The following is a 26918-nucleotide window of genomic DNA, read 5'->3' on the forward strand; positions in this document are numbered from 1 at the left end:
TTCCTTCATAAATTCAGACTTTCTGATGAACGCTGCCAAAGATTTATCGATGCGTTTCATTTCCAGGGGCAACTCTTTCAGCTTTCAGTCTATCTCAGTTAAGGCACGCTCCTTCCGAAGAGAACCCCCCACAAGATGTAGGCTCCCCAAATGGTGTGCCACTGGGATACCAGGCTGGAGTTGGTTCCAGGCCAGAGGGCTGAGGGCCATTTGGGAGGCAGCCTCCAACAGGGGGAGGAGCCTCTACCTTTGCAGACAGCCTCTGTCCTGGCTCCTCCACTGGAAGACAGATGTCCCGGGGACTCATTTTCCCTGCACTAAGCTCTTGGTCAGCCAGGCATCCAAGGGAATCTTTGGCCCCACGCTGAGATGGGTGGAATTCCTGGCCTGTCGAGTGTCTGGTAGACTCACTCACCTTTCGCTGAGCCAGGGTGGCAGGGCTCCCAGTTGGGCAGGGGTCCAGGGGACTCTTTTGCCCTGTGGTGAGCTGGGTCAGAGGGCTCCCTCTGCTTGGAGGGTTTGCATTCAGTCGATTGTCCAGGGGACTTGCTTATCCAATGCTGAGTGGGGTGGGAGAGTTCCCTGGGTGTCCCTGGGCCTCATTTGCCCTGTGTTGAGCCAAGTCAAAGGTCTCCCAGTCACTTGGGTATACAGGGGCTCATTTGCCCTGAACTAAGCCAGGTTATAGGGCTCACAGTCAGAAGGCTCCCAAACGGCGGTGTCTGGGAGGCTCACTTTGCTCTATGCTGAACTGTGTCAGTGGGCTCGAAGTTGTCTGGGTGGCTGGGGGACTCATTTGCCCTTTGCTGACTGGTAGGAGAGCTTCTGGTCTGCAGTGTGTCCGGGGAACTCATTCACCCTGTGTTGAACTGGGTGGGATGGCTTCCGGCTGGAGGGCTCCTAGTCCATCAGATGTCTGGGGAATTCATCTGCCCCATTCTAAGTGGGGTCAGAGTACTCCTGGTCCAAGAGCACTCAGTCAGCTTGCTGTCCTGGGGAATCTTTGCCCTGTGCTAAGTTGGTTCAGAGAATTCCCCATCAGCGAGGTGTCCAGGGAATTAATTTGCTCTGTGCTGAACTGGGTCGATGGGCTCCTGGTGGACCCAGTGTCTGGGGGACTCCATAGCCCTGTGTTAAATTGGTTCAGAGAATTCCCCATTGGCAAAGGGTCTGGGGGACTTGTTTGCCTTCTGCTGATCTGGGTCAGAAAGCTTGTGAATGGCTAGATGTCTGGGGGATTAGTTCACCCTGTGATGAGCTGGGTCACAGGGCTCCTGGTTGGCTTGGTGTCTGGAGGACTCAAATGCCCTGTGCTCTGCTGGGTTGAGGGCTCCCAGTTGGAGGGCTCTCGGTGAGTCCAGTGTCTAGGCAACTCATTTGCTCCATGCTGAGCTGGGTCAGAGGACTTGTGGTACAAGGGCACTCAGCTGATTCACTATCCTGAGGATTTACTGCCCTATGCTGAGTTGGTTTTGGAGAATTCCCCATCATCTGAAGGTCCAGGAGATTTGGTTGCCTAGTGATGATCTGGGTCAGTGAGCTCCTGGTCGAAGGGTTCTTTGTTGGCCCATCTGGAAGACTCAATTGTCCTATGCTCTGTTGATTTGGAGGGCTCCCAGTCAGCCTAGCATCCTGGAGACTTGTTGGCCCCATCCTGAGTTGGGTCAGAGACGTCCCCATCAGCTATATTTCTGGGAGATTCTCTCACTCTGCGCTGTGGGGTTGGTGTGTTCACACTTCACTATGTGTCTAGAGGATTAGTTTTTCCTGTGCTGACCCTGGACACAAGGCTCCAGTTCAGCAGAATGTCCAGGGGACCTTCAGGACATACCACTGGCTTCCCTGTGCCGAGCCAGGCTATGACCCCAGAGGACTAGAGGAGCTTTGCCCGACTGGGTGAGGGTCCACTGAACTGTGATTCTCAGAGCCCCCCACCTTTCTGCCAAACGGGACTGAGTAATTGGGTGGTCTGGCCAGTCCTGCAGTGGGGCCTGGGTCCAGGTGGTGCTGAGTGCTGGCAAAAGGACTCACGGGACCCCAGAGGGGCAGAAAGGTAGACGTGAACATGAAGTGGAGTGAAGAGTGTGGGTGAGAGGCTGGGGCAGGACCATTTAGGGGAGAAGTTGCCATTAGCAGGAATGGAGAACCGTGAAGCATACCCCAGTCATAGCTGCCTGATGGAGGAGCCCTCTCTCCCTCCAGCAGTGCCTTGGGCATGCGCTGGGTTTTTCTAACAGCCAGGGTTCATCCCAGCTCCTCGTGAGGGTGCCACTGTGCCCCAGCCAATCACCAGGGGGCTCTCAGCTTGGCCTTGCTCATGTGGCCAATCACCAGGCAACTCAGCTGGCCATCACCAGGTGGTTCTCACTGTGCCCCAACTGACGTCATCGTCTGGACTCCATGTTTTTAAAGGAAAATATATTAACTTGTTTTGAGAAGAAACGTTACTATTTGGAATGTATTTATTTATTTAGTTATTTTAATTTTACTTTATTGTTATGTTAGTCACCATACAATACATCATTAGTTTTTGATGTAGAGATCCACGATTCATTGATTTCGTATAACACCCAGTGCTGCATGCAGTACGTGCCCTCCTTAATACCCATCGCTGGGCTAAACCATCTCCCCACCCCCTCCCCTCTAAAACCCTCAGTTTGTTTCTCGGGTACATAGTCTCTCATGGTTCGTCTCCCCCTTTGATTCCCCTTCTTCATTTTTCCCTTCCTTCTCCCAATGTCCTCCATGCTATTCCTTATGTTCCATAAATAAGTGAAACCATATGATAATTGACTTTCTCTGCTTGACTTATTTCACTTAGCATAATCTCCTCCAGTCCCATCCATGTTGATGTAAAAGTTGGGTATCCATCCTTTCTGATGGCTGAGTAATATTCCATTGTATATACGGACCACATCTTCTTTATCCATTCATCTGTTGAAGGGCATCTTGGCTCTTTCCACAGTTTGGCTATTGCGGACATTGCTGCTACGAACACTGGGGTGCATATGCCCCTTCTTTTAACTACATCTGTGTCTTTGGGGTAAATACCCAGGAGTGCAATTACTGGGTCATAGGGTAGCTTTATTTTTAATTTTCTGAGGCACCTCCACACTGTTTTCCAAAGTGGCTGTACCAACTTGCATTCCCACCAACAGTGTAAGAGGGTTCCCCTTTCTCCACAACCTCTCCAACATTTGTTGTTTCCTGCCTTGTCAATTTTTGCCATTCTAACTGGTGTAAGGTGGTATCTCAGTGTGGTTTTGATTTGGATTTCCCTGATGGCTAATGATGATGAACATTTTTTCATGTGTCTGTTAGCCATTCTTTGGAGAAGTGTCTGTTCATGTCTTCTGCCCATTTTTTTGACTTGATTATTTGTGTTTTGAGTGTTGAGTTTGAGAAGTTCTTTATAGATCTTAGATATCAGCCCTTTGTCTGTAGTGTCATTTGCAAATATCTTCTCCCATTCTGTGGGTTGCCTCTTTGTTTTGTTGACTGTTTCCTTTGCTGTGCAGAAGCTTTTTATCTTGGTGAAGTCCCAAAAGTTCATTTTTGCTTTTGTTTCACTAGCCTTTGGAGATGTATCTTGAAAGAAGTTGCTGTGGCCAATGTCAAAGAGGTTACTGCCTATGTTCTCCTCTAGGATTTTGATGGATTCCTGTCTCACGTTGAGGTCTTTCATCCATCTTGAGTTTATCTTTGCGTATGGTGTTAGAGAATGATCGAGTTTCATTCTTCTGTATATAGCCGTCCAATTTTCCCAGCACCATTTATTGAAGAGATTGTCTTTTTTCCATTGCATATTTTTTCCCGCTTTATCGAAGATTATTTGACCATAGAGTTGAAGGTCCATATCTGGGCTCTCTATTCTGTTCCATTGGTCTACATGTCTGTTTTTGTGCCAGTACCATGCTGTCTTGGTGATCACTGCTTTGTAATATAGCTTGAAATCAGGCAACGTGATGCCCCCAGCTTTGTTTTTCTTTTTCAACATTTCCTTGGTGATTTGGGGTCTTTTCTGATTCCATACAGGTTTTAGGATTGCCTGTTCTAGCCCTTTGAAAAATGTCATTGGAATTTTGATCGGGATGGCATTGAAGGTATAGATTGCTCTGGGTAGCATAGACATTTTAACAATGTTTATTCTTCCAATTCATGAGCATGGAATATTTTTCCATCTTTTTGTGTCTTCTTCAATTTCTTTCATGAGTGTTCTGTAGTTCCTAGAGTATAGATCCTTTACCTCTTTGGTTAGGTTTATTCCGAGGTATCTTATGGTTTTTGGTGCTACTGTAAATGGAATCGTTTCTCTAATTTCTCTTTCTACAGTTGTGTTGTTAGTGTATAAGAAAGCAACTGATTTCTGTGTATTGATTTTGTATCCTGCTACATTACTGAATTGCTGTATGAGTTCTAGTAATTTGGGGGTGGAGTCTTTTGGATTTTCCACGTAAAGTATCATGTCTTCTGCGAAGAGAGAGAGTTTGACTTCTTCTTTGCCAATTTGAAAAAATTTAATTTCTTTTTGTTGTCTGATTGTTGTTGCTAGGACTTCTAGTACTATGTTGAACAATAGTGGTGAGAGTGGGCATCCTTGTCGTGTTCCTGATCTTCATGGAAATGCTCTCAGCTTTTCCCCATTGAGGATGATATTCGCTGTGGGTTTTTCATAGATGGATTTTACGAACTTGAGGAATGTTCCCTCTATCCCTATACTCTGAGGAGTTTTAATCAGGAAAGGATGCTGTATTTTGTCAAATGCTTTTTCTGCATCAATTGAGAGGACCATATGGCTCTTCTCTCTCCTCTTATTAATGTGTTCTATCACATTAATTGATTTGCAAATGTTGAACCACCCTTGCATCATGGGGATAAATCCCACTTGTTCATGGTGGATAATCCTTTTAATGTATTGTTGGACCTATTAGCTAGGATTTTGTTGAGGATTTTGGAATCCCTATTCATCAGGGACATCAGTCTGAAATTCTCCAAAAGACCCCAAAGATGGGGTCTTCGCCTGGTTTGGGGATTAAGGTAATGCTGGCCTCATAGACTGAGTCTGGAAGCTTTCCTTCTGTTTCTATTTTTTGAAACAGCTTCAGGAGAGTAAGTATTATTTCTTCTTTGAATATTTGGTAGAATTCCCCAGGGAATCCATCAGACCCTGTACTCTTCTTGTTTTTTGAGAGGTTTTTATCACTGCTTCAATCTCGTTACTGATTATTGGCTTATTCGGGTTGTCAATTTCTTCCTGTTTCAGTCTTGGGAGTTTATAAGTTTCCTGGAAGGCATCCATTTCTTCCAGGTTGCTTAATTTATTGGTAATAGTTGTTGATAATAATTTCTAATAATTGTTTCTATTTCCTTGGTGTTAGTCATGATCTCTCCCTTTTCATTCATGATTTTATTAATTTGGGTCCTTTGTCCTTTCTTTTGGATAAGTCTGGCCAGTGGTTTATTGATCTTATTAATTCTTTCAAAGAACCAACTTCTAGTTTCGTTGATCTGATCTACTGTGTTTCTGGTTTCTAATTCATTGATCTCTGCTCTAATCTTAATTATCTCTCTTCTAATGTGTGGCTTAGGCAACGTTTGTTGCTTTTTCTCTAGTTCTTTAAGGTGTAAAGTTATTTGGTGAATTCGGGTTTTTTCTACTTTTTTGAGTGAGGCTTGGATGGCTATGTATTTCCCCCTTAGGACCACCTTTGCAGTATCCCATAGGTTTTGGACCGATGTGTTTCGTTCTCATTGGTTTCCATGAATTGTTTAAGTTCTTCTTTGATGTCTTTGTTGACCCAAGCATTCTTGAGCGGAGTGGTCTTTAGCTTCCAAGTGTTTGAATTTCTTCCAAATTTTTTCTGTGATTGAGTTCCAGTTTTAAAGCATTATGGTCTGAGAATATGCAGGGAATAATCTCAATCTTTTGGTATCGGAATGTATTTATAATAAAGTTTGTGGTGCAACAGCAAGAGTCAATGAGTACAAAGTCAAAAATGTCACTCAGAGTCACCATCAGCAGTCATAATAACACCAATATTAATCAATACACGTGGCATTAGACCCCATGAAGGGTCACACTTCAGTAGTAAAGCTAAAATGGCACCAGAGCAAACACTACACTAAAGTCATCCTAACAAAGTTCTAAAAAGTCTGGAAAATGGTACCTCTTAACAATAAAAAGAATAAGTCTGGCAAAGATGAAGCTGATTCACAAGTAATTTAACTGCTTGCCAAAACAAAATTCAGCACTCAAGAAAGGGTGATAACAAAATGCGGTCTTTCAATAAGTTAACACTCTTAATGTCCAGCAGCCAATAAAACATTATTGAATATCCAAAGAAGCAGGAAAATGGGACTCATAACCAGGAGAAAACTCAACCATAGGGAAAAGAAAACCCAAATGTCAGATGACAATGCTAAAAGAGCAATTATAAACATGCCCAAGAATTAAAGGAAAACAAACAGAATGAGGAGAAAAAGGGAGACTGTAAAGGAGGATCAAATGGAATGTGGAAATGAAAAAATAAACCCAATAGGCTTTAAAAAAAGAAAAAAGATAAATGAACTTGAAGATAGAGCAACAGAAACTTTCCAAACTGAAGCACAGAGAGACAAGGAGACCAAAAATAAATGACCAGAGCTTCAGTGACTTATAGGACAATATCAGAAGGAGGGGAGGTCAGAAAAGAAGATGGCCTTAAAATTTCCAAACTGGAAAAAACTATAAACCCACAGATCCAGGACATTCAATGAACCCCAAGCAGAAGAACATACATACAAAAAAATCATACATGGCATACCATAATCAAGGTGTGGAAACCAGTGACAAAGAGAACCTCTCAAAAGTGGACTTATTATACGCAGGGGGACTAGGAGGAGATGCCAAGCTTTCATTAGAAGAAAATGCAAACCAAAAAATGCTGAATGACATCTTTAATGTTTTGAAAAAAAAAAAACAAAAACCTCTAAACTTAGTATTCTATATCTAGCAAAAATAAAGGCAAAATAAAGACATTTTCAGATATATAACAACAGAGATAATTTGCTGTGAGGGGACTTACACCACAAGAAATGTGAAAGGGAGTTCTTCAGGCCAGAGCAACAAAGACTGTAGAAATGGGAAATGGGAAAGGATAACTATAAGATTATAATTTAAAAATATAAATTTTATAAGAAATATTTTTTCTCATTTAAAACTTTCCCCTAAGAAAATAATTGGCTTTTTAAGGAAATATAAAAGCAATACACTGTTGAGTTTGTAACATGCATAAAGTAAAACATATAACAACAACCGTACAAAGGTCAGGAAGGAATAAATGGAGATGTATTGTTGCAGGGTTTGTACGGTGAAGTCATATATACATGCATGAAGTAAATAGTATTTGGTGGCGGTGATAAATTAAAGGCGCATGCTGTAAATCCTAGAGCAACCACGAGAACACCCCTCCCAGATGAAAAAAAAAAAGGAAAAAAAGCGAAATAAGTCATTAGTGAAGATAAAAAAGGGCGTACAAGAAGTAAATTCAATGAATCAAAACTAAACAGAAAAAGAAGTAAAAAGAAAAGAGAACAGATGTGACAAAGAGAAAAACAGCAAGATGGGAGACTTAGTGATAACTACATTCAATGTAAATGGTCTAAAAGGCCCTCAAAAAAAGGGGGGGAAGCAAAGCCCCACCCCAAACCAGGAGGGAAACATAATTTATTTCTATACGATTCATTTCCCAAATGGACTCAGGCCCCCTGATTAAAGCCGAAATGGGACTTCTACAGTCAGAGTCAGGCTTGGCTAGCAGGTTACCAGGGCAACCTGTCGTTCTGGGAGAGCCACTGTTCCTCCCGCTGCCTGTGGCTCTGGATAGAGTGCTCAGCTATTTGTCTGAGCATTGGATTTGTGTGACCCCTCGCAGCTCATGGGAGGAAAATGCTTTCCACACAGCTGCCTCCTGCCCAGCACAGCGCGGGGGAAACCATGGGCTCTGGACTCAGGCTATCAGGTTTTAATACTGGCTCCAGCACTCAATGAGTTGATATATAACATCTTTGAGCCTCCGTTTTCTTACCTCTAAAATATGAACACCCGTTGGGGCAGCTGGTGGCTCAGTCGGTTGAGCGGCTGCCTCCTTTGGCTCCGGTCAGGATCCCAGGGTCCTGGGATCGAGCCCCTCATCGGGCTCCTCGTTCAGCAGGGAGTCTGCTTCTCCCTCCCCCCCGCCCCTCCCCCTACCTTGTGCACGTGCTCTCTCTCAAATAAATAAAATATTTAAAAAATTTTTTAAAAATAAAATAAGATATGAATATGCATTTTGTAATCCTATTGGGAAGATTCAATGTACTCCTAGGAATTAAGTGCTTTACAAAGTATAGTGAGCACACCCAAAATATGAAAAATAATAAAAAAAATATCGTAGGCACTGACCGATATTAACACACATGAGGTCACCCAGTGCACATGGTACCTAATCATAGCCACTGTTTATCGAACTTTTACTGCCTGTTGTACACTGAACTAAGAGTTTTGCTTTGTTTTTTTTTTAAAGATTTTATTTATTTATTGGACAGAGAGAGACACAGCGAGAGAGGGAACACAAGCAGGGGGAGTGGGGGAAGGAGAAGCAGGCTTCTGCTGAGCAGGGAGCCCGATGCGGGGCTCGATCCCAGGATCCTGGGATCATGACCTGAGCCGAAGGTAGACGCTTAACGACTGAGCCACCCAGGCGACCCTGAACTAAGAGTTTTTATATAATACCATAAGGAATCCACAGAACAAGCCCTCAAAGTATTTATCCTTATTTTAGAAATCATGTTTCAAAGAGGTTAAGTCATACTGCTAGTGGACGTGTCAAGACTCTGTAGACCATGACCAGTCTGGGTCTTTTGTGAGTTCGTTTATTTACCCAACACATACATTTATCGAGTACCTACTACTCCTCACCACCGCATAACACTGCATTCCTCAGGGCTATACGATCGTCTTTCAGCAGAGTCAAAGCTGATAACGTAGGCTCTCGCAGGATAAAGAGGCTACGTTCACAATATTATTGATTTACACTTCATTCTTTCCCTAAAACATCACAAATGTTATTTGCTTTTCCCAACAGACATGAAGAGATGAGGCTTTGCATTCCTTCTCAGCAGAAAGCTGCCCTCTTTGGTGGGAAGTTGGAACAGTACCCAGAGGCTGAGAATCTTCTCTCACATTGGCAAGCCACTGATTAATGACCTGCATCTGCCTATTAGGCCCCCAGGCATGTACTATGCTTTGTGTTTTCCACACAGATTACCTCATTTAATCCTCACAGCTACTCTAGGAGGTGCTATTATCATCATCTGCTTTATAAATTCGGAACCTCAGGCGTGCAAGTTTTCCCTCTGAGGGGCCGGCGCTCAGTAACCCACTAGGCTCACAGAGCTGGAGGGTGGCAGCGCTGGGATGTGGATACAGGCAGTCGGCTAGGGCCTGAGGGCTTGCTTCATGTTATTTCTCTCTGTTTTTGCTGAGGAGACTTGAATGTCCCTCAGTTAAATGCTCAGAGGATACAATTCTACCTCATGTCAATGACTCTAAGCCCTACCTGCTCACAGCCTTAGGGGTGTCCCTGTCTCCTTCAAAACACCCTCAACTTCCTTGGTCAGACAAATAACAGAGATGTGTACACAGCAGGAGCTCAGTAAGTGTCTGAGGAAGGGACGAAGAAATACAAGAGAAAAGGAGGGAGGTAGAGGAGAGGAGAATGAATCTGAACAGAGTCTATGGGAGGAGATCCCACCTTCTGCAGCTTCCTCCTCTCTGCCTCCACCGACGAGCGAACAGACTTGATTTCTAGGGTGTGCTTCTTCACTAAGTCTTCCAGTCGCTTCACTAGCTGGTCTTTGAGATGTTTCTTCTCCTCTTCTGTCTGATGTTTGATTTTACGAAGGTCTTCTTCATATTGTTGCTTCATATATTCCGTCTCAATACTTGCCTCTTTCTTGGTCTATAAACAAGAGAAAGGGCCTTGTAAACCTGCCAGCGTGGGGTGAGGAGCAGGGAATCAGTTTCTCTTTGGTACAACGTTTACAACATTTACACACTGATTTTACCGCACGTAGTGCAAGGGGCCATAAAGTTCATAAGACTATGGATCTGATATTCGTAAGAGCCTTCACTTTATCCACCATCAGCAAAAGTCTCCTTGGAATCCTGTACCTGTGGTCACGGGATCGATATTCCAGCCCACTCTAGCAGTGTCTAAAGAATGCTTTGTTTGTTTTGATTGGGGAACAGATAGTGGGAATCCTATGCAAGTTTCCAGTTTCCCAGGAGCCAACGATAGAAGTTGGAGAATTCTGCTATATTCTTAGTCTCCTAATTTCAAATGGCAGGAAGTTAGCTGGAACTTCACACCCACACATCCACCCCTCAAACCACGGGACCTGTTGCTACCAAGTAGCTCTGTCATAGTTGGGGATTGGCCTCTACCCGAAGCTCATTCCAGCAAAACCTCCTGTGACTTCTCCATTCCCAGGGCTGGGTCAGACCTTACCTGTGCCTCTGGGCCTCCTTTGGTGTACGGACACTCCTTGGGAAAGTTTGGGTCCTGCTGAGGATGGAGACTGCGGCCTTCCAGGTCATTCGCCTTCCCTAGGACTTCATTCTCTGAAACTAGCTCCGTCTTCATGTCATCTGCAAGCATAAGTCTCAACATCATTTAAAATGTGCTTGACCTTGACCTTGTGTTCAAGGTATTCTGCAGTCAGGTACCCATTCTGCTATTCGACTATTCTGCCCCCCACTGCCTGGTGGTCTTCCTGCTCTGTGGCCTTCTAGTCCTCAAGCACGGTCAAAGTGGTGACTGTTGTCTTTGCTCAAGCAGCATCTTGAGTTCAAACGGTTGCCCTGTTCTAGCTTCTTAAACTAGTCATCGTCAAAATGTTTTGATCATGCTTTCTGTACGTCGAAAAAAACCGTTGAGCATGTTCCTGGATATATATGCATTCAAAAGATTTACTCTTTTTTTTTTTTTTTTTTTCAAAAGATTTAAATGTAAAAGATAAGACAAAAAATAAATATAACTAGAGATGCTCATTGTTTTCTTTCCCATATTGTCAGGAGGTATCCCTGCCCCACTTTTGAAAACACTGCACGAAATCCTCCACACACTTCTGGTTCCAACTCAAACCTCTCCTCCTCCACACCTTTCCGGCCCATGGTGACTTCTTTCCAGGACGCTTCATTCCCCTGGTGCCTGGGCCACTGCATGATGCCAAAGCGTGCTCCGGGCTGTCAAGTCACTGTCCCATAAGCTCCCTGGGGGCAGAGTCCATGTTTTGTGCCTTTGTTATATCTCCTAGTATCAAGCTGATCACACGGTAGGTATTCAAGAACTTTCTGATGAAGGAGTCTCCTCCTTCAGAGGAAGGCACTCTGGAGTCAGATATGCTGAGATACACACACCTGTTCTATCACTGACCCTGGCCTTGAGCTAGCCACTTATCCTTCCGCAGCCTCATTTCTTCATCTGGACCACAGGAGACAATGACATCCCCCACTCACAGAACTATCGGGAAGACCCGGTAGCGTCACTGTGTGAAATGATGGGAGAAATGTGAAGTGTTGCTTAAGCGTGGAGGAGAAGCCAGTGCTGAGGAGGTCAGGCGTGCGGTGAGCCTGGTGAAGAAGTTTCTGGGGGGCAAGGGGTTCCGCTGCACCATGCCTTTAGCTCTCTGCACTGTGGCAGCTCCGGGTGGCAGCTCACCCGTGCCCTGCCTGGACGGAGCCGCCCACCAGGGGTCAGATGGAACAGCCCGCCCCTCGCTCGGCTCCCTCAACAGTCTCAGGGCTGCAAGCAGCACCAGCCAACCTGGCAGCTGCCATTCTTTCTGTAAAAACAAACAAACAAACAAACCATTGCAGCGCCTCTCACCGCTTTTCTGCATCACGGGACGCTCCTGCAGCATCAGTCTGTCTTTGGCAATAGCCAGCTTCTCTCCAAGTTTTTTTGCAGTGCTTTTCAGCTCTGAGTTCTCCTGCCGAGCCTCCTTGAGCTGCACATCCAGGTCCTAAACAGACAGAAAGGGTCTCATTGCTCTGGGGACAGTTCGCTGTGGAGTCGCACAATGTGCACAGAAGTGGTGTCAGAGCTGAAAGGCAGGTCAGTGCATAGCAGCCGCTCTTGTGTCTGGAATTCAGGGGCTCCCGTCCATCCAACCCCTACTCACCCTGATGGGCTGCGTGCCTCTGGGCACGTTATTTAAACTTTCGGTAGCGAGGATTAAATGAGATAAAGTGGGCAGAAAAAGTGCTCAAGGATTACTAAGGGTATTAGCTGCTGCAACTTCCGGAGCCGGGGCTCTGTGAGCGTGCGGGGTTTGTGAGTGGTCGGTCTTGTGAGTGGTCTGGCTCTCTGTGAGAGCCAAGTCCCCAGGATGTCAGGACAGGCAGGTTGCTGGGGAATGAGCAGGGCTTTAGAATGAGGCTGGCCTGAGATAAGAAACTTATTAGCTGTGTGCCTAGCGAGGTTAGTCTTTAAGCCTCTCCATTTCTAGACAGAAATTATCTTCTCTGTAAACTGTAGGTGTCTAAGCTCTCTGAGGTCAGGGACCCAGTCCAGCTGGCCATGTGTCTCTTACCCGTAGCCCCGGGTCTGGCACACAGTAGGAATTCCATAAACATTTGCTGACAGAATGCAGTTGAACTCAAGGGAAATAAGAGGAGTCACGTGGGTAGAAGTCAAGTGCCTTGCACAGTGCCCGACACATAGTAAGCGTTAAAATTAGGGACGGTGTTTATGATCCCCTTGGAAAGCTATCAAGACGCCCCACTTTACCTGCGTCCTCTCCTTCAGCTTCTGGGCATACTTCTTCAGGTCACTTATCTTGCGGCCTCTGTGCTCCAGATCCCCTTCCAGCTTCCTGACCTGGGCCTGCAGGGCCGACTCCTGGACCTGGAAGTTCTTGCGGAGGTCCGTCTCCTTCTCCTGCCACTGCCACAGGGCCTCGCTCACGGACTGCTGCATGGCCTGCCGGATGGCCTCGGTGTCCCGCTCATACGTGGCCTGCAGCTCCTCGGCCTTGCGGGCGTAGTCCTTGCTCAGCTGCTGGTTTTCCGCGCGCAGCCGCTCCACCTCCAGCAGGACCTCCCGCATCTCCTGGCCGTGGCCTGGCTCTCCCTGAGCGTCCGGGCCCTCCTGGGAAAGCCGGCCCCGCTGGGGCGCCTCGTGGCTTGTCAGGTGCCGGAGCCTCTTCTCGTAGTCAGCCTTGAGCTCCAGCACCTCCTTGGAGAGGCTGAGGACGCGCTCGGCGTGCTCGGCCTCCACCCGCAGCTCTCTCTCTTTGGTCTCCAGCCTGCACGTGGCCGACTGCGCCAGGGCCTCCTGCGTCAGCCTCGTCTGCAGCTCCAGCGCGCTTTCCAGGGCCTGGATGCGCTGGAGCAGGGCCTCCTCCTCCGCGGGCCCCTGTTCCTGCAGGAGCCTGGCCTCGGTCTCTGCCACGGCTTTCTGGAGTTCCTCCTGGTGGGCCTCGCGCAGCGCCTCCATGCTGGCCTCCGCCTCGTCCTGGCGGGTGTTGAGGGCGTAAATCACCTGCAGGAGAACCCACAGAGCCCAGTGAGCGTGAGGAGTGCGAGCGCCTGCGAGGGGCCACGTGACTGGAGATGCTCCTCCTCCGTGCCAGTGACGGAGGCGGACCCCCACCAGCAGCACCTGAGGAGAGGTGGGTGTGGGAGTGATTTATTGGAAACTGTCCCCAGGAGAAGCCCGCAAGGAAGCAGGGAATTGGGACAGGGGTGTGGTGGAAGCCAAGTGAGGGAGTGAGGACACATAAAGGTCACAGAGGGGATCTGGGGCGGAGATCCCTAGCGGACCTCTGGAGGGCCGTGGGAATCCAGCAAGGGGCTTAAAGCTCCAATTTTTTTTTTTAAGGTTTTATTTATTCATTTGAGACAGAGAGATACGGAGAGAGAGCACGAGCAGGGGGAGAGGCAGAGGGAGAGGGAGAAGCAGACTCCCTGCTGAGCGGGGAGCCCAATGCGGGGCTCGATTCCAGGACCCGGAGATCATGACCTGAGCTGAAGGCAGAGCTTAACCATCTGAGCCACCCAGGCGCCCCCAAAACTCCAATTTGTGGGAAAAAAAGACCACTTTGGGACACAAAACAGCCCCCTCAAAAAAACCCAACAAAACATCAGAAAATAGAATTCAGCAACATATAAAAAGGATTATTATATACCATGACCAGGTGGGATTTATCCCAGGAATGTAAAGTTGATTTAACATCTAAAAATCAGTTCATGGAATATACCATATGAACAGAATAAAAGACAAAAAGCACACGGTTGTATCAACAGACACAGGAAAAGCATCTGATAAAATACAACACTCCTTTGTGATAACCACACTCAACAACCTAGAAATGTATCCGTGGTGTAAGACTGTTTCTCCATAACTTCAGGAACAAGATAGGGACACTTTGTTACGGCAGAGAATGCAGGAAGGCGGGAGTGTGGTGGGGCCCAGGGACCCGCCTGAGCAACAGGTAGATGTTTACTGAAGGGGAGAAACTATAGGTAGGACAGGCATGGGGAAGAAAATCAAGAATTCTGTTTTGGACAAATTAAACTTTATTGCCTCCTGGGGCATCAAAGCAAACAGAGATATTTCTGTAGCTCAGAAATTTCTGGAGCTCAGAGGAGGAAGCCTGACTAGAGATGAAGGGGATATGGAATCAGGATAGCTTTATTGTTACTGCTGTTTGCTTGACGAGGGTCCAGAGTATATCCGCACACGTCTCTCCACAGGTGCAGGAGGGAAGGAGGAGCTGGGCAGAGGCGTAAAGAACTTAGAACAGGAGACTGAGGGAGCTCACCTTCTACGCTGTCAGTGAGGATGGAGGGAAGGCTGTTTACGGACAGTGTGCTGATAGGGGGTGGTCATCTCGGGCTGGGGATTTACGTGGTAAGTGTGGCAGAGGGAGAGAAGGACAACGTGTTTTCAGGAGCTGGCAAGCTGGAAGGAGGGGGCAGAGGTAGGTTTTTGGTGGTGACAAGGTCAAGGGTGTGGTGAAGGTGGAGTAGAGGGTAAGGTCACTGGACGCGAAGTGGTCAAGAGACTGAGAAATCAAGGGGCTGGGTGGGCCCCACAGGGGATGTTGAACTCATTGAAAATGACTGAAGAGGAGCTGGGCTGGTGGAGATGAGTGAGAGTCAGGGGCCAAACACTCCCCATCAGCTCCCTGGGGCATCGAAGATAAAAAACATGCTTCTGAAAAGTCCCCACCACACAGTTTCACCCTTACAGATCCTTAACCTTTGTGAGGTGTGTGTGTGTGTGTGTGTGTGTGTGTGTGTGTGTGTGTTGAAGGTCAAATGGCACCACTAGGGCTGACACCTGTGATACATTTAGTAGCAGTTTGCCTCGAGACTGCACAACTTGAGAAAGAGGAAGCATATATCCACAGTGCTGCGGAAAATCTATTTTTCACTGTCTATATGTGACCTAGCTATTGGCGGGTTGTCTGTCTCCCTCCCTAAAATGTAGGCTACGTGAGAGAAGAGCTTGGTCTTCTTCGTTCCTTCCTATTCATCCCCAGTGCCTGGCTCAAGGTGGACCCTCTAAAAATATTTCTTAAATGGATGAGTGAAAAATCTCTTAAAAGGAGGAATCAGAGCTCTGTCTTGAACGAGGTAGTTGTAAAGGTATGAGATGGGCTTGGCATCTTGTGAATTCTTGGGAGAATAAGCACTGCCTTGAGAATTGCGAATTTAACACTCTCTGATGGCAAGAACAAGGGAAGGAATCCCCTTCTCCCTCCCAGGAAGACCCCCCCCCCCATGAAATAAAGCTGCTGTCCCCACAACTCTTCCCTCTCATCACCCTTGCACACGATTTGGCCACCTTTGGTTTCTATGGCTTCTCATGGCTTGCATCTAAGAGTGGATCTGGAGTAAGTGAATGTTGAAACTGGTATCCCACTGGCTGTCATTTGTGTTAATAATAAATACCATTTTTCCAGAGTTTACTGTGTGCCTAGCACAAGGCTAGGTGCTGTATATGCATTCAGAATCTCAGGAAATCCTCAGAGCAATGTTGCAAATTTGGTATCTTTCTCCCCATTTTAAGAATGAAAATTTGAGGTTCAGAGAAGTTTGTAACTTTTGCAAGGTCACAAGAGATAAGAAATTTTGACTAACTCTAAAGCACATGCTCGCAGCATAGTCCTGCACTGTGTCTCATTGTCCCATTCAACCATTTATTCCTTTATGCATTTACTGCACTTCTCAGAAGTGCCTGGCTCTGTGCGGGGCACAGAACATGCTGGTCAATAAGACAACTAAAAGTTGTGACCTCAAAAATGTTATAATTTAATGGGAGAGTCAGACAAATACCCGTAAAGTTTCAATACCTTGTGATAAGTGCTATGACAGGGATCAGCGCCAGTTACTATGGAAACACAGACGAAGGGGTTTAATAGGAAAGACTTCCCAGGAAAAGTTAGCCTTGCCTACTCAACCTTGGGGTGACCTGTTCCCTTTTACATGTCAACTTGCATATGGACAAGAACAATATGACTTCTGTGTGCTGTCTCATAGCACTAGGGAGGAAGTTGAGTGCACCATAGGTTCATAATAAGTAGATCTATTATGATCCTGTCGCAGGTCATCAAGGATTTATGCTTTCTTTCCACAGAGTTGCTGTAGGAGAACAGCCAAGAGACCACATTTTGTAGCCCCCTTTTATCTGCATGGAACTATGTTGCCTAGTAATTGCCAATGGTAGAGGTAGTGATGTCATCTTGGGGCCAACGTTGAGATTAAGGTGATGAGGAGGGTTAAGAAGGGGCATGTATTTTCCACAGTCTCTTTTTCCCATCTGCAAACTTCATGGACAGGACCCAGAGGCTTTAGAAGAAGGTAGAACACAAGATGGAAGGTACCTGGGTCCTCGATGACTGACTAGAAGGCCATCCACCCACCAGGAGCACCACCACTGATCTTTATATAAACAAGAAATAAACTATTGTGTTGGACCTCTGACGTCTTGGCATTTATTTGTTCCAACAGCTACCATTACCCTAGGAAAACTCACGGGACTCAGCACATAGTCATAATCCTATGATTATAGCGAAAGGATACAAAGTAAACTTGACAAAGGGAAAAGATGAACAGGGAGAGGTCTGGAGAAAAGTAGGCTCAAGCTTCCAAGGGTCCTCCCCCAGTGAAGTCCTTTCCCAGTACAATCACACAGGACTTGCTTAATTTCCTCATCAAGGAGTTGTAACAACATTTGTGAAATATTGTTTACCAAATGAGCTCTTTAAAGGCTTAGCAAGGTTTTTACTGGAGGCTAGTCTAGTCAGGTAGGCAACTTCTATTGGCAATACCAAAATTGCAGACCCCCAGGAGGAAAGCAGGTGCTCAGCATAAATCACATCGTTTGCATAAACAGTTTAGGCATAGTGAGTCACTCTTTTAACAGTTTGGGTGGTGGGAAGCCTCTGGAGATCCAAGTTTCCAGATGCCAACTGAGGGCTACTTTGCAAGATGACCACTCTAAGCATAAGCTGTCTTGGACCTGCTATGTTAACTCTTTTCCGTACACCTAACACCCAACTGATAAAGATTCTCTTCAGTAGAGTTGCCATGAGTAAATCTGAACATAAATGAGGTTTTCATGGTGAAGAACAAAACATCCTTGAAAAGGTTATTCCATGAAATTTGGCATAGGTGATTCATGAAGGATAAAATCAACTACTGGTGCTGGTGCTGATCTGGGAGAATGGAGTTCCGACATTAACCTATACCTGTAGGACAGAAAACTTGGCTGACAATCCTGGATATCATGACGCCACACAAGCACTCAATGAAGAAAGAACCCAAATGTTTCCAGAAATTTCTCATGTGAGTCTTCTCTGTCTTGTGAAAGCTCTCCCCACATGGACACCCTTGAATTAACACAAGATCAGAGGTAGCTGAGAAGGTATCACACTGTGGGTGGGCACACAATATCTGAGGGCACTTTGGCATATGCATATTTACTCATGGTGTCTCACAATTAAAAGTCCCCGAATAATCCCCATCAAGGGTCTGCTCCAATTGTTCTGCTTGTCTGAGATCCGGTTACAGGGCTCTAGGCTTTCAACAAGTGCCAGACTCACCTCCCTTTCCCCTAACATCCTTGCCCAGAAGGTTACTCCAAGGATAGTGTGTGCACAAACAAGGAAATATATTATATTATATTTCATATCATATTTCATATCATATTATATTTCCTACCCTCTTTTAATACACATACACATACACATTCATCTAGACCATGATTTTTTTTTAACTTAACAATAGATCTTGGAGGTTATATAATTCTGTACATAAAGAGATGTCTCATTTTTATTTTTGGCTGCTTCATATGCCATTGTATGGATGTGCTATAATTTATTTTTCTGCTCCTTACTGATAGACACTGAGTTGTTTCTCCATGGTGAGTACTGATATGTTTTTTATTTCACTGTTATGAAGTGAACATTCTTTTTCTTTTTCCATTCCTGCCAGTAAACTTGAGATCTGCTCTTTGCTTATGAATGAAATTCCAGAGCTTGGCTTTAAAAAAAAAAAAAAAAAAAAACCCACTCAAGTCTTCATAGCTAATACAGAATTCTAGTGAAGAGATGGAAGAAGTCTCCTCTCCCTGTGGAAGGAGAAAGAGATGCCATTTTGTGTCATACAGCTAATTTAAAGAATTTTGAGAACATTCAAAAGCATCACACTTGTCTTCCCGTGCAACATGGAGACGTGTATGAATGTTCACGGTTGTGAACTCCTGGGGTGACTCCACGGGGACATCCCGCCTACTTTCAAGACATCCTCTTCTTTTTCTGCCCTCTCCACTTCCTCTTGCAAGTTTGCTCTCTGAGCTTGACCTCTCTTTCTTCTTCTGGTCCAATAGTCTGTTTTCATCTTAACTCCACACCCCCTCCCCTTGCCCTTTTTACCCTGGACCCCATGGCCAATCATCTCAACTACCTTCTTACTGACATCCTCAAACCCTCTGTCCATCTCATCTTTAGCCTCACATCCTTGGTATTCAAAAGAGCAGATCAACCCAAACACCTCAACTCTTGTCAAATACTACCGGCTTGTCCTTAAGATTCCCAGCCTCTGAATCACTACATTGGACACCTGAAACTAATATAACACTGTTATGTTAACTAACTGGAATTCAAATAAAAAGTTAAAATTAAAAAAAGAAAGAAACTTGATCAGTATGGATTTGAGGCCATCTGGAACATTAAAGAAGACCTTGATAGAATGAAAAAAAGATGCCTAATTTCATCTGTGTTCTCCACGCTGATACTTTAATCAATATGTCTCATATTCATTCCCTACTCCTTTTCCCCAGAGGGGCTATTTCAATTCTCTACCACATTTCATAGGCCACATCTCCAGTTCTTGGCCCATTCCTACTCTCCTTTACGACAGTGTTGTCTCTTGCTTTTTGGAGGAGGAATAGTTATTGGGCTCCAGGGCTAGCCAACCTGGGTTGGAGTTCCAGCTTTGCTGCCTCCTAGCTGCCGACCTTGGGCAGGTAATTCAATCTCTCCAGAGCTGAGTTTCCTAAGACCAAAAGGACATTAACAACAGCACCAACCTCCTAGGGCTATCCTGAGAGCCACATAAGACAATGCACAGAAACACCTTGGATTATTAATCATGAGCTGGGAAAAAGCCAGAGTATTTGGTAGGATTTAGTGCAGTGTTGGGGCAAAAACAGACTGGTGCAATTGAGGAGAGAATGGAAAGCGGAGAAGGGGAGGTGATGGATGGGTGCCATTCTTCCCCAAAGCTACTGGTGAAGGGAAGAGGGATAGAGCAGGTAGATGGGCAAACAGGATCAAAGCAAGTGGGCGGGGGCACTAGAGAAAGGCAGATGAGAAGAATTTAAAAGAAAGGAAAAGATACAACGTAAATGTTTTATTTGGAACCGCTTGTAAAAAAGTAGAAGGAATTTCTCCTCCTGTATAAAGTATCCTTTAGCTCCCTACAAACAATAGAAACTTATCCCATTCATCTTTCTCCCAGTGCACTTTGCACCATTGATTGTTAAAGCCCTTTCCTGCCCCATTATAGACACTTAGGTGCTAGATGTTGAAGTCACATGTGAGCTTTATCAGAGTAAGGGACCTCAGCGACCCTCTGCAGGGCCCTTTCTATATTATGTAGTCCCGACCACCTAGTACAATGCCTGGCCTGATTCAGATTCTCGGAGTATTTACTGGTAAATAAAAGGAAGACTTTGTAACGGTGGTGAGAGACTGAAAGAATAGGATTCGGGAAGGCAGATGGGTAGAGAGGCCCTGAAGTGGGAACAGACAGGAAGCTGACAAAGGTAACAATGAAAAGACTAGGCTTGGAGTCTCCACTGTCTGAGTGCAGATCCTGTTTGTCATTCGGTGTATGGATCCAGATATATTTGCTAGCTGTCTGACCTTGCATGTGCTGTCTTGCTGGGTCTCAGTTTCCTCATTTGTACAAGGGGGAGAATAAAGTTCCTGGTTTAGAGGTGACTGAAAGATTAAATGAGATACTGCTATAAGGCGTATTGCATGGTGCCTGGTTCACGGTAAGTGATGTAGGAAAGATGTTGGAGTTTGGGGCCGATGGCCAAGAAAGAATTCTTGAGACATCTTTGGTGCACAAAGGTAGTTTTATTAAAGCACGGGGACAGGACCCATGGGCAGAAGGACCTGCACTGGGGTCATGAGGAGTGGCCCATTATATACTTCCAAGTTGGGAAGAGGTTAGGGATAGCAAAAGTCTCTAAGGAATTTTGGAAGCAAGGTTTCCAGGACCTTGAGGGGGCTAGCAATTGTTAGGAAAAGGTCATTTATTACTCCCTAGTAAAACCCTAGTCATGAGACCCTTCAGATGGAAATCGGTGGGTCATATGCTTGGGGGATGATTGCCAACATGTATCTTGGGGAGTAGAGATAAAAGAAGTTTCCAAAGGAATTTTTATGTGTTAAAGTAGCCTTACAGGATCCTGGGGGTCAGGCTGAGATTGCCTTTTGCCCTTAGCAAAGTAGTAACGTCGAGGCAGCTGAGTTCCTAGAGGAGTGTCACTCTGTCTGTCTCAGGGGACTTGTCAGTGGGCTGCTGTGGGTAGTAAGGACATTTTATTTTTCTTTTACTTTTGTTTCCCACATCAGTGAGCACCTGATGAGACCCAGCTGTTCCTATCATGGTTGTCCAGAGGGCACTTTAGGCCGGACAGAGGTCTTGGTGGCAATGGCATTTCTCTTAAGGAAGGCAATATGGTAGGAGCAATGGAGCTGGTTGGGTCCTCTGGAGTGAAAGGGACCGAGACTTACCTTTCTCACAGCAGAGACTGCTGGTGGGCCCAGTATCTGGTTCTCTCCTTCATGCTTCAAAATAGAAGCCCTAATTTTTCCATGGGTAATTGGCCACATTGCTCAGCTTCCCTTCCAGCTCTGAGCAGCCGTGTGACAAAGTTCTGCCCCGCTGGATAGAAGTAGACCTGTCATTCCTTTCTTCCAGGAAGAGCCCCCTCTATGGCTGAGCAGTCCTCTTGGACCACACAGTGGACACCAGGGGCTAAGGCTGGCAGAACAGAGCTAAGAGGAGCCGGGATCTCTGATGCCCAGCAAGGCCATGCCAACCCTGGACTGATTCCAACTGGACTGCGTTTGGGTTTTCTGTCACTCTCAGACAAACCTGATTCGGTTTGAGATATATATATACTTTCTGACTCTTACCTTTTTAAAATTCCTCAAGTTCTTTAACTTCTCGGAGCCTCAGTTTCTTGCCTATAAAATAGACCTGGTTGTTTTTTTTTTTTTTAGGATCTGATAGGATTACATCGCTGAGGTGTCTGGCACATAGTAGGTACTCATTAAATGTTTCTTCCTTCTCTCTTTCCATGCTCTGCTCTCAGAAAGAAACATCTCCCCCACCTTTTTTTTTTGGACACACAATCTACTCCTCCCGCCCTCTCCGTCTACAATTATTGAGCAGAACTGGCGCAGACCCACCCTTCCCCTGGGCCTGGTGCCTTGCTTTTTTCACTCACCACCTACTCAACTGAAACATCAAAGGACTGGCCCGAGCCTCCCTTATAAATCCACCTCCTCGGTAGGGAGGCCAGCTTCAGAATCCATCAAGGGACATGAATAATTCAGCAGCCAAGAGAAATACTGAGCCAGTCCTAGCGTCTTCCCAGGGGTTTTAGAAATCCACTGCTAATGGTTTCAGCAGAGGGCCTGTGAGGGTCTTAGAGGTCTCAGAGGTTGAGAACTGTATTTTTTAACAAAGTTATAATTGATGTATTATGTGCATGAGATCTTGAGGAATGTTTTCCATCAAGTCTGGCGGCGGGAGTCAGAAATGAAATAAAGAAGAAAGAAAGGAAAGAATATTTATTGAATGCCCAGAGTGTCAGCTTCACTGGGCCAGGTAATTGATATAGGACTTTTCAATTAATCTTCTAACGATTCTACAAAGTGAACATCCTCATGCTTAGCCCTATTTTGTAGATGAGGAAACTGACATTGGGTGGCCTAACTCCACATGCAGGGGTGATGTAGCACGGTGCTCCCAAGGAGGCTTTACTGGGCCTACTGGGCTGGGTTCTTACCATAGCTCTACCTCTTTCTAGCTGTGTGACCTCAAGTATGTGATTGAACCTCTCTGAGTCTCAGTCATGTCGTCTATGACACAGAGAAAGCAATGCCTCCCTCGTAGATTTGCTTGGACATTAAAATGACATAATGAACCAAAAATCCTAGCAGTGTTCCTAGCACACAGTAAACACTTGAGAAATGCTATTTGTTATTATTTTTACTATTATTGATATTGTGGCCAAATGTCATTGAGCTAAAAAGTGAGGGTGCTGGGATTTAAACACAAATCCTTCTGGATCCCAAATAAAAAGAAATAGAACCATAACTACGTGGTTAGAAGAAAGCTGGTAATAGTCTCCTTTCAAGATTTTTTTTTTTTTGCAGCATTTCGTACATTTGCAGAATTTACCAGGCATGCTGCTGAGCACTGGAAAAACAGAAGAAATAAAATCATTCTGTTTAGGAGCTTAGATCAGTTATGGTAGATTGTATTATTTGTCCACCTTTTTCCCCCCTTCCTTCCCCTTCCTGGTCCTGGCCCCCGTCTGTGGACCTCATTTACTTTTTCTTCCCTTTCGGGCTTGGCTTATAACTTGCTTTGGCGAATAGAATTTAAGTGGACTTGTTGCAAACAGAGGCTTGAAATGTGTTTGTGTTTCGGCTTCCCCTCTTGTGCTTCTACGCTCTACCATTAGAGGAGTGTAGATGCAGGGTGACCACAGTTCCCAGAATGAGAGACGCGTGGAACAGTCCGGACCCCAGTTCAAAGCCTGACGCTCTCCTGGCTCAGCCAAGCCCAGCAGAGAGCCGCAGAAGAGCAACCAATCTGAGCATGAAATAAATCACCGTCGTTGTAGGCCACGGAGATTTTAGGGCTGTTTATAACACAGAGTTATTGCCGGAATACACAAAGAGAGAGAGAGACAAGTGAGCCAACTAGTAAATTTAGGAGTATCTGAGGTGCTTTCTTAGCAGTCTGCAGGCGCGCAGGGAAAAGCACCGGAAGCAAGGGTCACTCTTGCCCTTCCTTCTGGCACCATCCTTAATGGGTCACTCCTATCAATGTAAAAATGTGCTGTGATTTTTATCATTAACAAAAATCCTTCTTAATCCCAGTCCCCCATTTTTCTGCACCCCTTTATAAAGACTTCTCAGGTGCTTTGTTCATCCCTCTTGTCACTAATTCCCCACATCCTCTACTCTCTTGAACCCTCTCCAATCAGGCTTTCAATCTGACCAACCCACCAAAACAACTCGGCACCATTTCGCTAATGATCTCCATGTTGCTAAAACAATAGTCAATTCTTAGTCTCCAACGTTTCAACTTTTCAGCAGCTCTGGACATAAGAAATCACTTCCTCCTCCTCAGAACAGTCTTCACTTGGCTTCCAGAATACATCACCCTCCTCCTAACCACTGGCCACTCCTCATCTGGCCAATTCCCCTTTATATCTCATCCTTCAAGTAGATTCCCCAGAGCTTAGGCCTCAGACTGTTTCTCTTCTCTACAAACATTCCATGGGGATCTTATCCAACCTCATGACTTTATGCATGCTTATTTGCTAATGATTCCCAAATTTGTACGTCTAGGCTGGACCCTTCAGCTGAATGTTAGACTCATGTGTCCTGTTGCTTACCAATATCTCCACTTGGATATCTAACATACATCTCAAATTTAATTCTGGATTTTCCCCTCAAAACCTGTCTTCCCACAATATTCTCCATCTCCCTTCATGCAATATTCTCCAACTCCCTTCTTCCAGTTGCTTAGGTCAAATTTTGGAGTTGACCAACAAGTGCATGGAAAGGTTTTCAACACAACATCACTAATCCTAGGGAAATTCAAATCAAAACTACAATGAGATACCACCTCACACCCATCAGGATGGTTATTCTTAAAAAACCAGAACACAAGTGTTGATGAGATGTAGGGAAATTGGAACCATTGTGCATGGCTGGTGGAAATATAAAATGATGCAGCCACCATGGGAAACAGTAGGATTGTTCCCCAAATAATTAAACACAGAATTACCAGTTGATCTAGCAATTATATTTTTGGAATTTCAATTCTGAAAGAATTGAAAGCAGGCACTTGAACAGGTATTTGTATCCATGTTTATAGCATTAGTCACAATAGTGAAAATATGGAGACACCCAAGTGGCCATCAATGGATGAACGGATAAACAAAATGTAGTATATACGTACAAAGAAATATTATTCAGACTTAAAAAGAAAGAAATTCTGACACATGCCACAACTTGGATGAACCTTGAAGACATTATGCTAAGTGAAATAAGCCAGTCATGAATGGTCAAATATTGCATGATTCCTTATATGAGGAAATTCGAGTAGTCAAATTCACAGAGACAAAAAGTAGCATGGTGGTTGCAGGGGCCAAGAGGAGGTGTAGGAATGAGGAGTTATTGTTTAAGGGTATAGAGTTTCAAGAGGCAACCCACAGAATGGGAGAAGATATTTGCAAATGACATTACAGATAGCGGGCTGGTATCCAAGGTTTATAAAGAACTTATCAAACTCAACACCCAAAAAAACAAATAATCCAGTCAAGAAATGGGCAGAAGACATGAGCAGACACTTCTCCAAAGAAGACATACAAATGGCTAACAGACACATGAAAAAATGTTCAACATCACAAGCCATCAGGGAAATTCAAATCAAAACCACACTGAGATACCACCTTACACCAGTTAGAATGGCAAAAATTAACAAGACAGGAAACAATAATGTTGGCAAGGATGCAGAGAAAGGAGAATCCTCCTACACTGTTGGTGGGAATGCAAGTTGGTACAGTCACTTGGGAAAACAGTGTGGAGGTTCCTCAAGACGTTAAAAATAGAGATACCCTATGACCCAGCAATTGCAGTACTAGGTATTTACCCCAAAGATACAGATGTAGTGAAAAGAAGGGGCATATGCACCCCAATGTTCATAGCAACACTGTCCACAATAGCCAAACTGTGGAAGGACCCGAGATGCCCTTCAACAGATGAAAGGATAAAGAAGATGTGGTTCATATATACAATGGAATATTACTCAGCCCTCAGAAAGGATAAATACCCACCATTTGCCTGGACATGGATGGAACTGGAGGGGATTATGCACTTTAAGTAAAATAAGTCAAGCAGATAAAGACAATTATCATATGGTTTCACTCGGAGGACCACAGGGGAAGGGAGGGAAAATCGGATGGGAAGAATACCGAGAGGGAAACAAACCATGAGAGACTCTGGACTCTGGGAAACAAACAGTGTTACAGAAGGGAGGGGGGTGGAAGGATGGAGTAGCCGGACGATGGCTATTAAGGAGGGCACGTGTTGTCATGAGCACTGGGTGTTATACGCAACTAATGAATCATTGAATACTACATCAAAAATAAAAATAAAGGGTATAGAATTTCAGTTTAGGAAAACGAAAAAGTTCTAGAGATAGATAGTGGTGATGGTTGCACAATGTGAATGTACTTAAATGCCACTGAACTGTACATTTAAAAATGATAAATTTTATGTTACTTATATTTTGCCACAAGAAAAAAATAGTTTAAAAAAATTTGTTGAGTCATTCCCTGGTTCAAATATGTCTCTCACATCCCACATCCACTCCCTCAGCTAATCCAAAATGTGTTCATTTCTCACCACCACATCATCCTCTTAACCTGAGTCACGAGCATCTCCCACCTGGACCACGACAGTGGCCTCCCAACCTTGGCTTCCACTTTCCCCCTATAGTCTGCTAAAAGTCAGCCAAATCATGTCCCTCCACTGCTCAAAACTTTCCCCTAGCTTTCCAGCAAACAGTCAGGAAAGGTCAGGGCCTTAATCCCTGCATACGACTTTTGTCTGTCAAGTCCACTACTAGATCCCAGAACAGTGCCTGGCATGTGCAAAGGACTCTGCAAATATTTGTTGAATGAATGACATATCTCTTTATCCTAGCAGAAAGGCATCTGACTGCAGAGGATACTTGAGTTGGGTTTAAAGAGATGAGCGGTTGTCAGTCAGGAGGTCAGAAAGGGGAAGAAAACACAGGTAGAGGGAGTGCCAGGAACAGGAAGTAGCACGAAGGTGTGACACAGAGTGGACTGGGAGGGGACAGGCAAGGGGAGCCCTCCCAGGGAAGGGCATTAGCAGAAAGGGGAGGAGAGTGTGACAGGCTGCCGGACAGGCAGGCAGGGACCCTCAAGGATCCAGCATCCATGTTAAGAACTTGAGACAGTCCTTTTTGCACAGTGCATGGTGATCATGCAGATTCCCATGGGGCCTCGCCCCAGAAGGGTCGTGGGGTGGGG

General features: G+C 45.2%; 1 protein-coding gene across 5 annotated transcripts in view; it reads right to left on the reverse strand.

Annotated features, from left to right (window-relative positions):
- FAM184B (family with sequence similarity 184 member B) overlaps positions 1-26918 on the reverse strand; it is a 152333-nt gene that overhangs the window by 65007 nt on the left and 60408 nt on the right. For 4 of the 5 annotated variants that reach the window (XR_013446295.1, XR_013446296.1, XM_078068431.1 and 1 more), the window contains exons 2-5: positions 12813-13565; positions 11892-12045; positions 10530-10669; positions 9774-9980 (exon numbers count right to left, since the gene is read on the reverse strand). Coding sequence is in view for 3 of the 5 variants with exons in the window: in XM_078068431.1 (XP_077924557.1) it covers positions 9774-9980; positions 10530-10669; positions 11892-12045; positions 12813-13565 (1254 nt within the window). In the remaining 2 variants the exon portion in view is untranslated. The remainder of the gene's footprint in view (positions 1-9773; positions 9981-10529; positions 10670-11891; positions 12046-12812; positions 13566-26918) is intronic. The other variant, XM_036072089.2, reaches the window with a different exon arrangement.

Source organism: Halichoerus grypus, chromosome 3, assembly GCF_964656455.1.
Source record: "Halichoerus grypus chromosome 3, mHalGry1.hap1.1, whole genome shotgun sequence".
Taxonomy (NCBI): Eukaryota; Metazoa; Chordata; class Mammalia; order Carnivora; family Phocidae; genus Halichoerus; species Halichoerus grypus.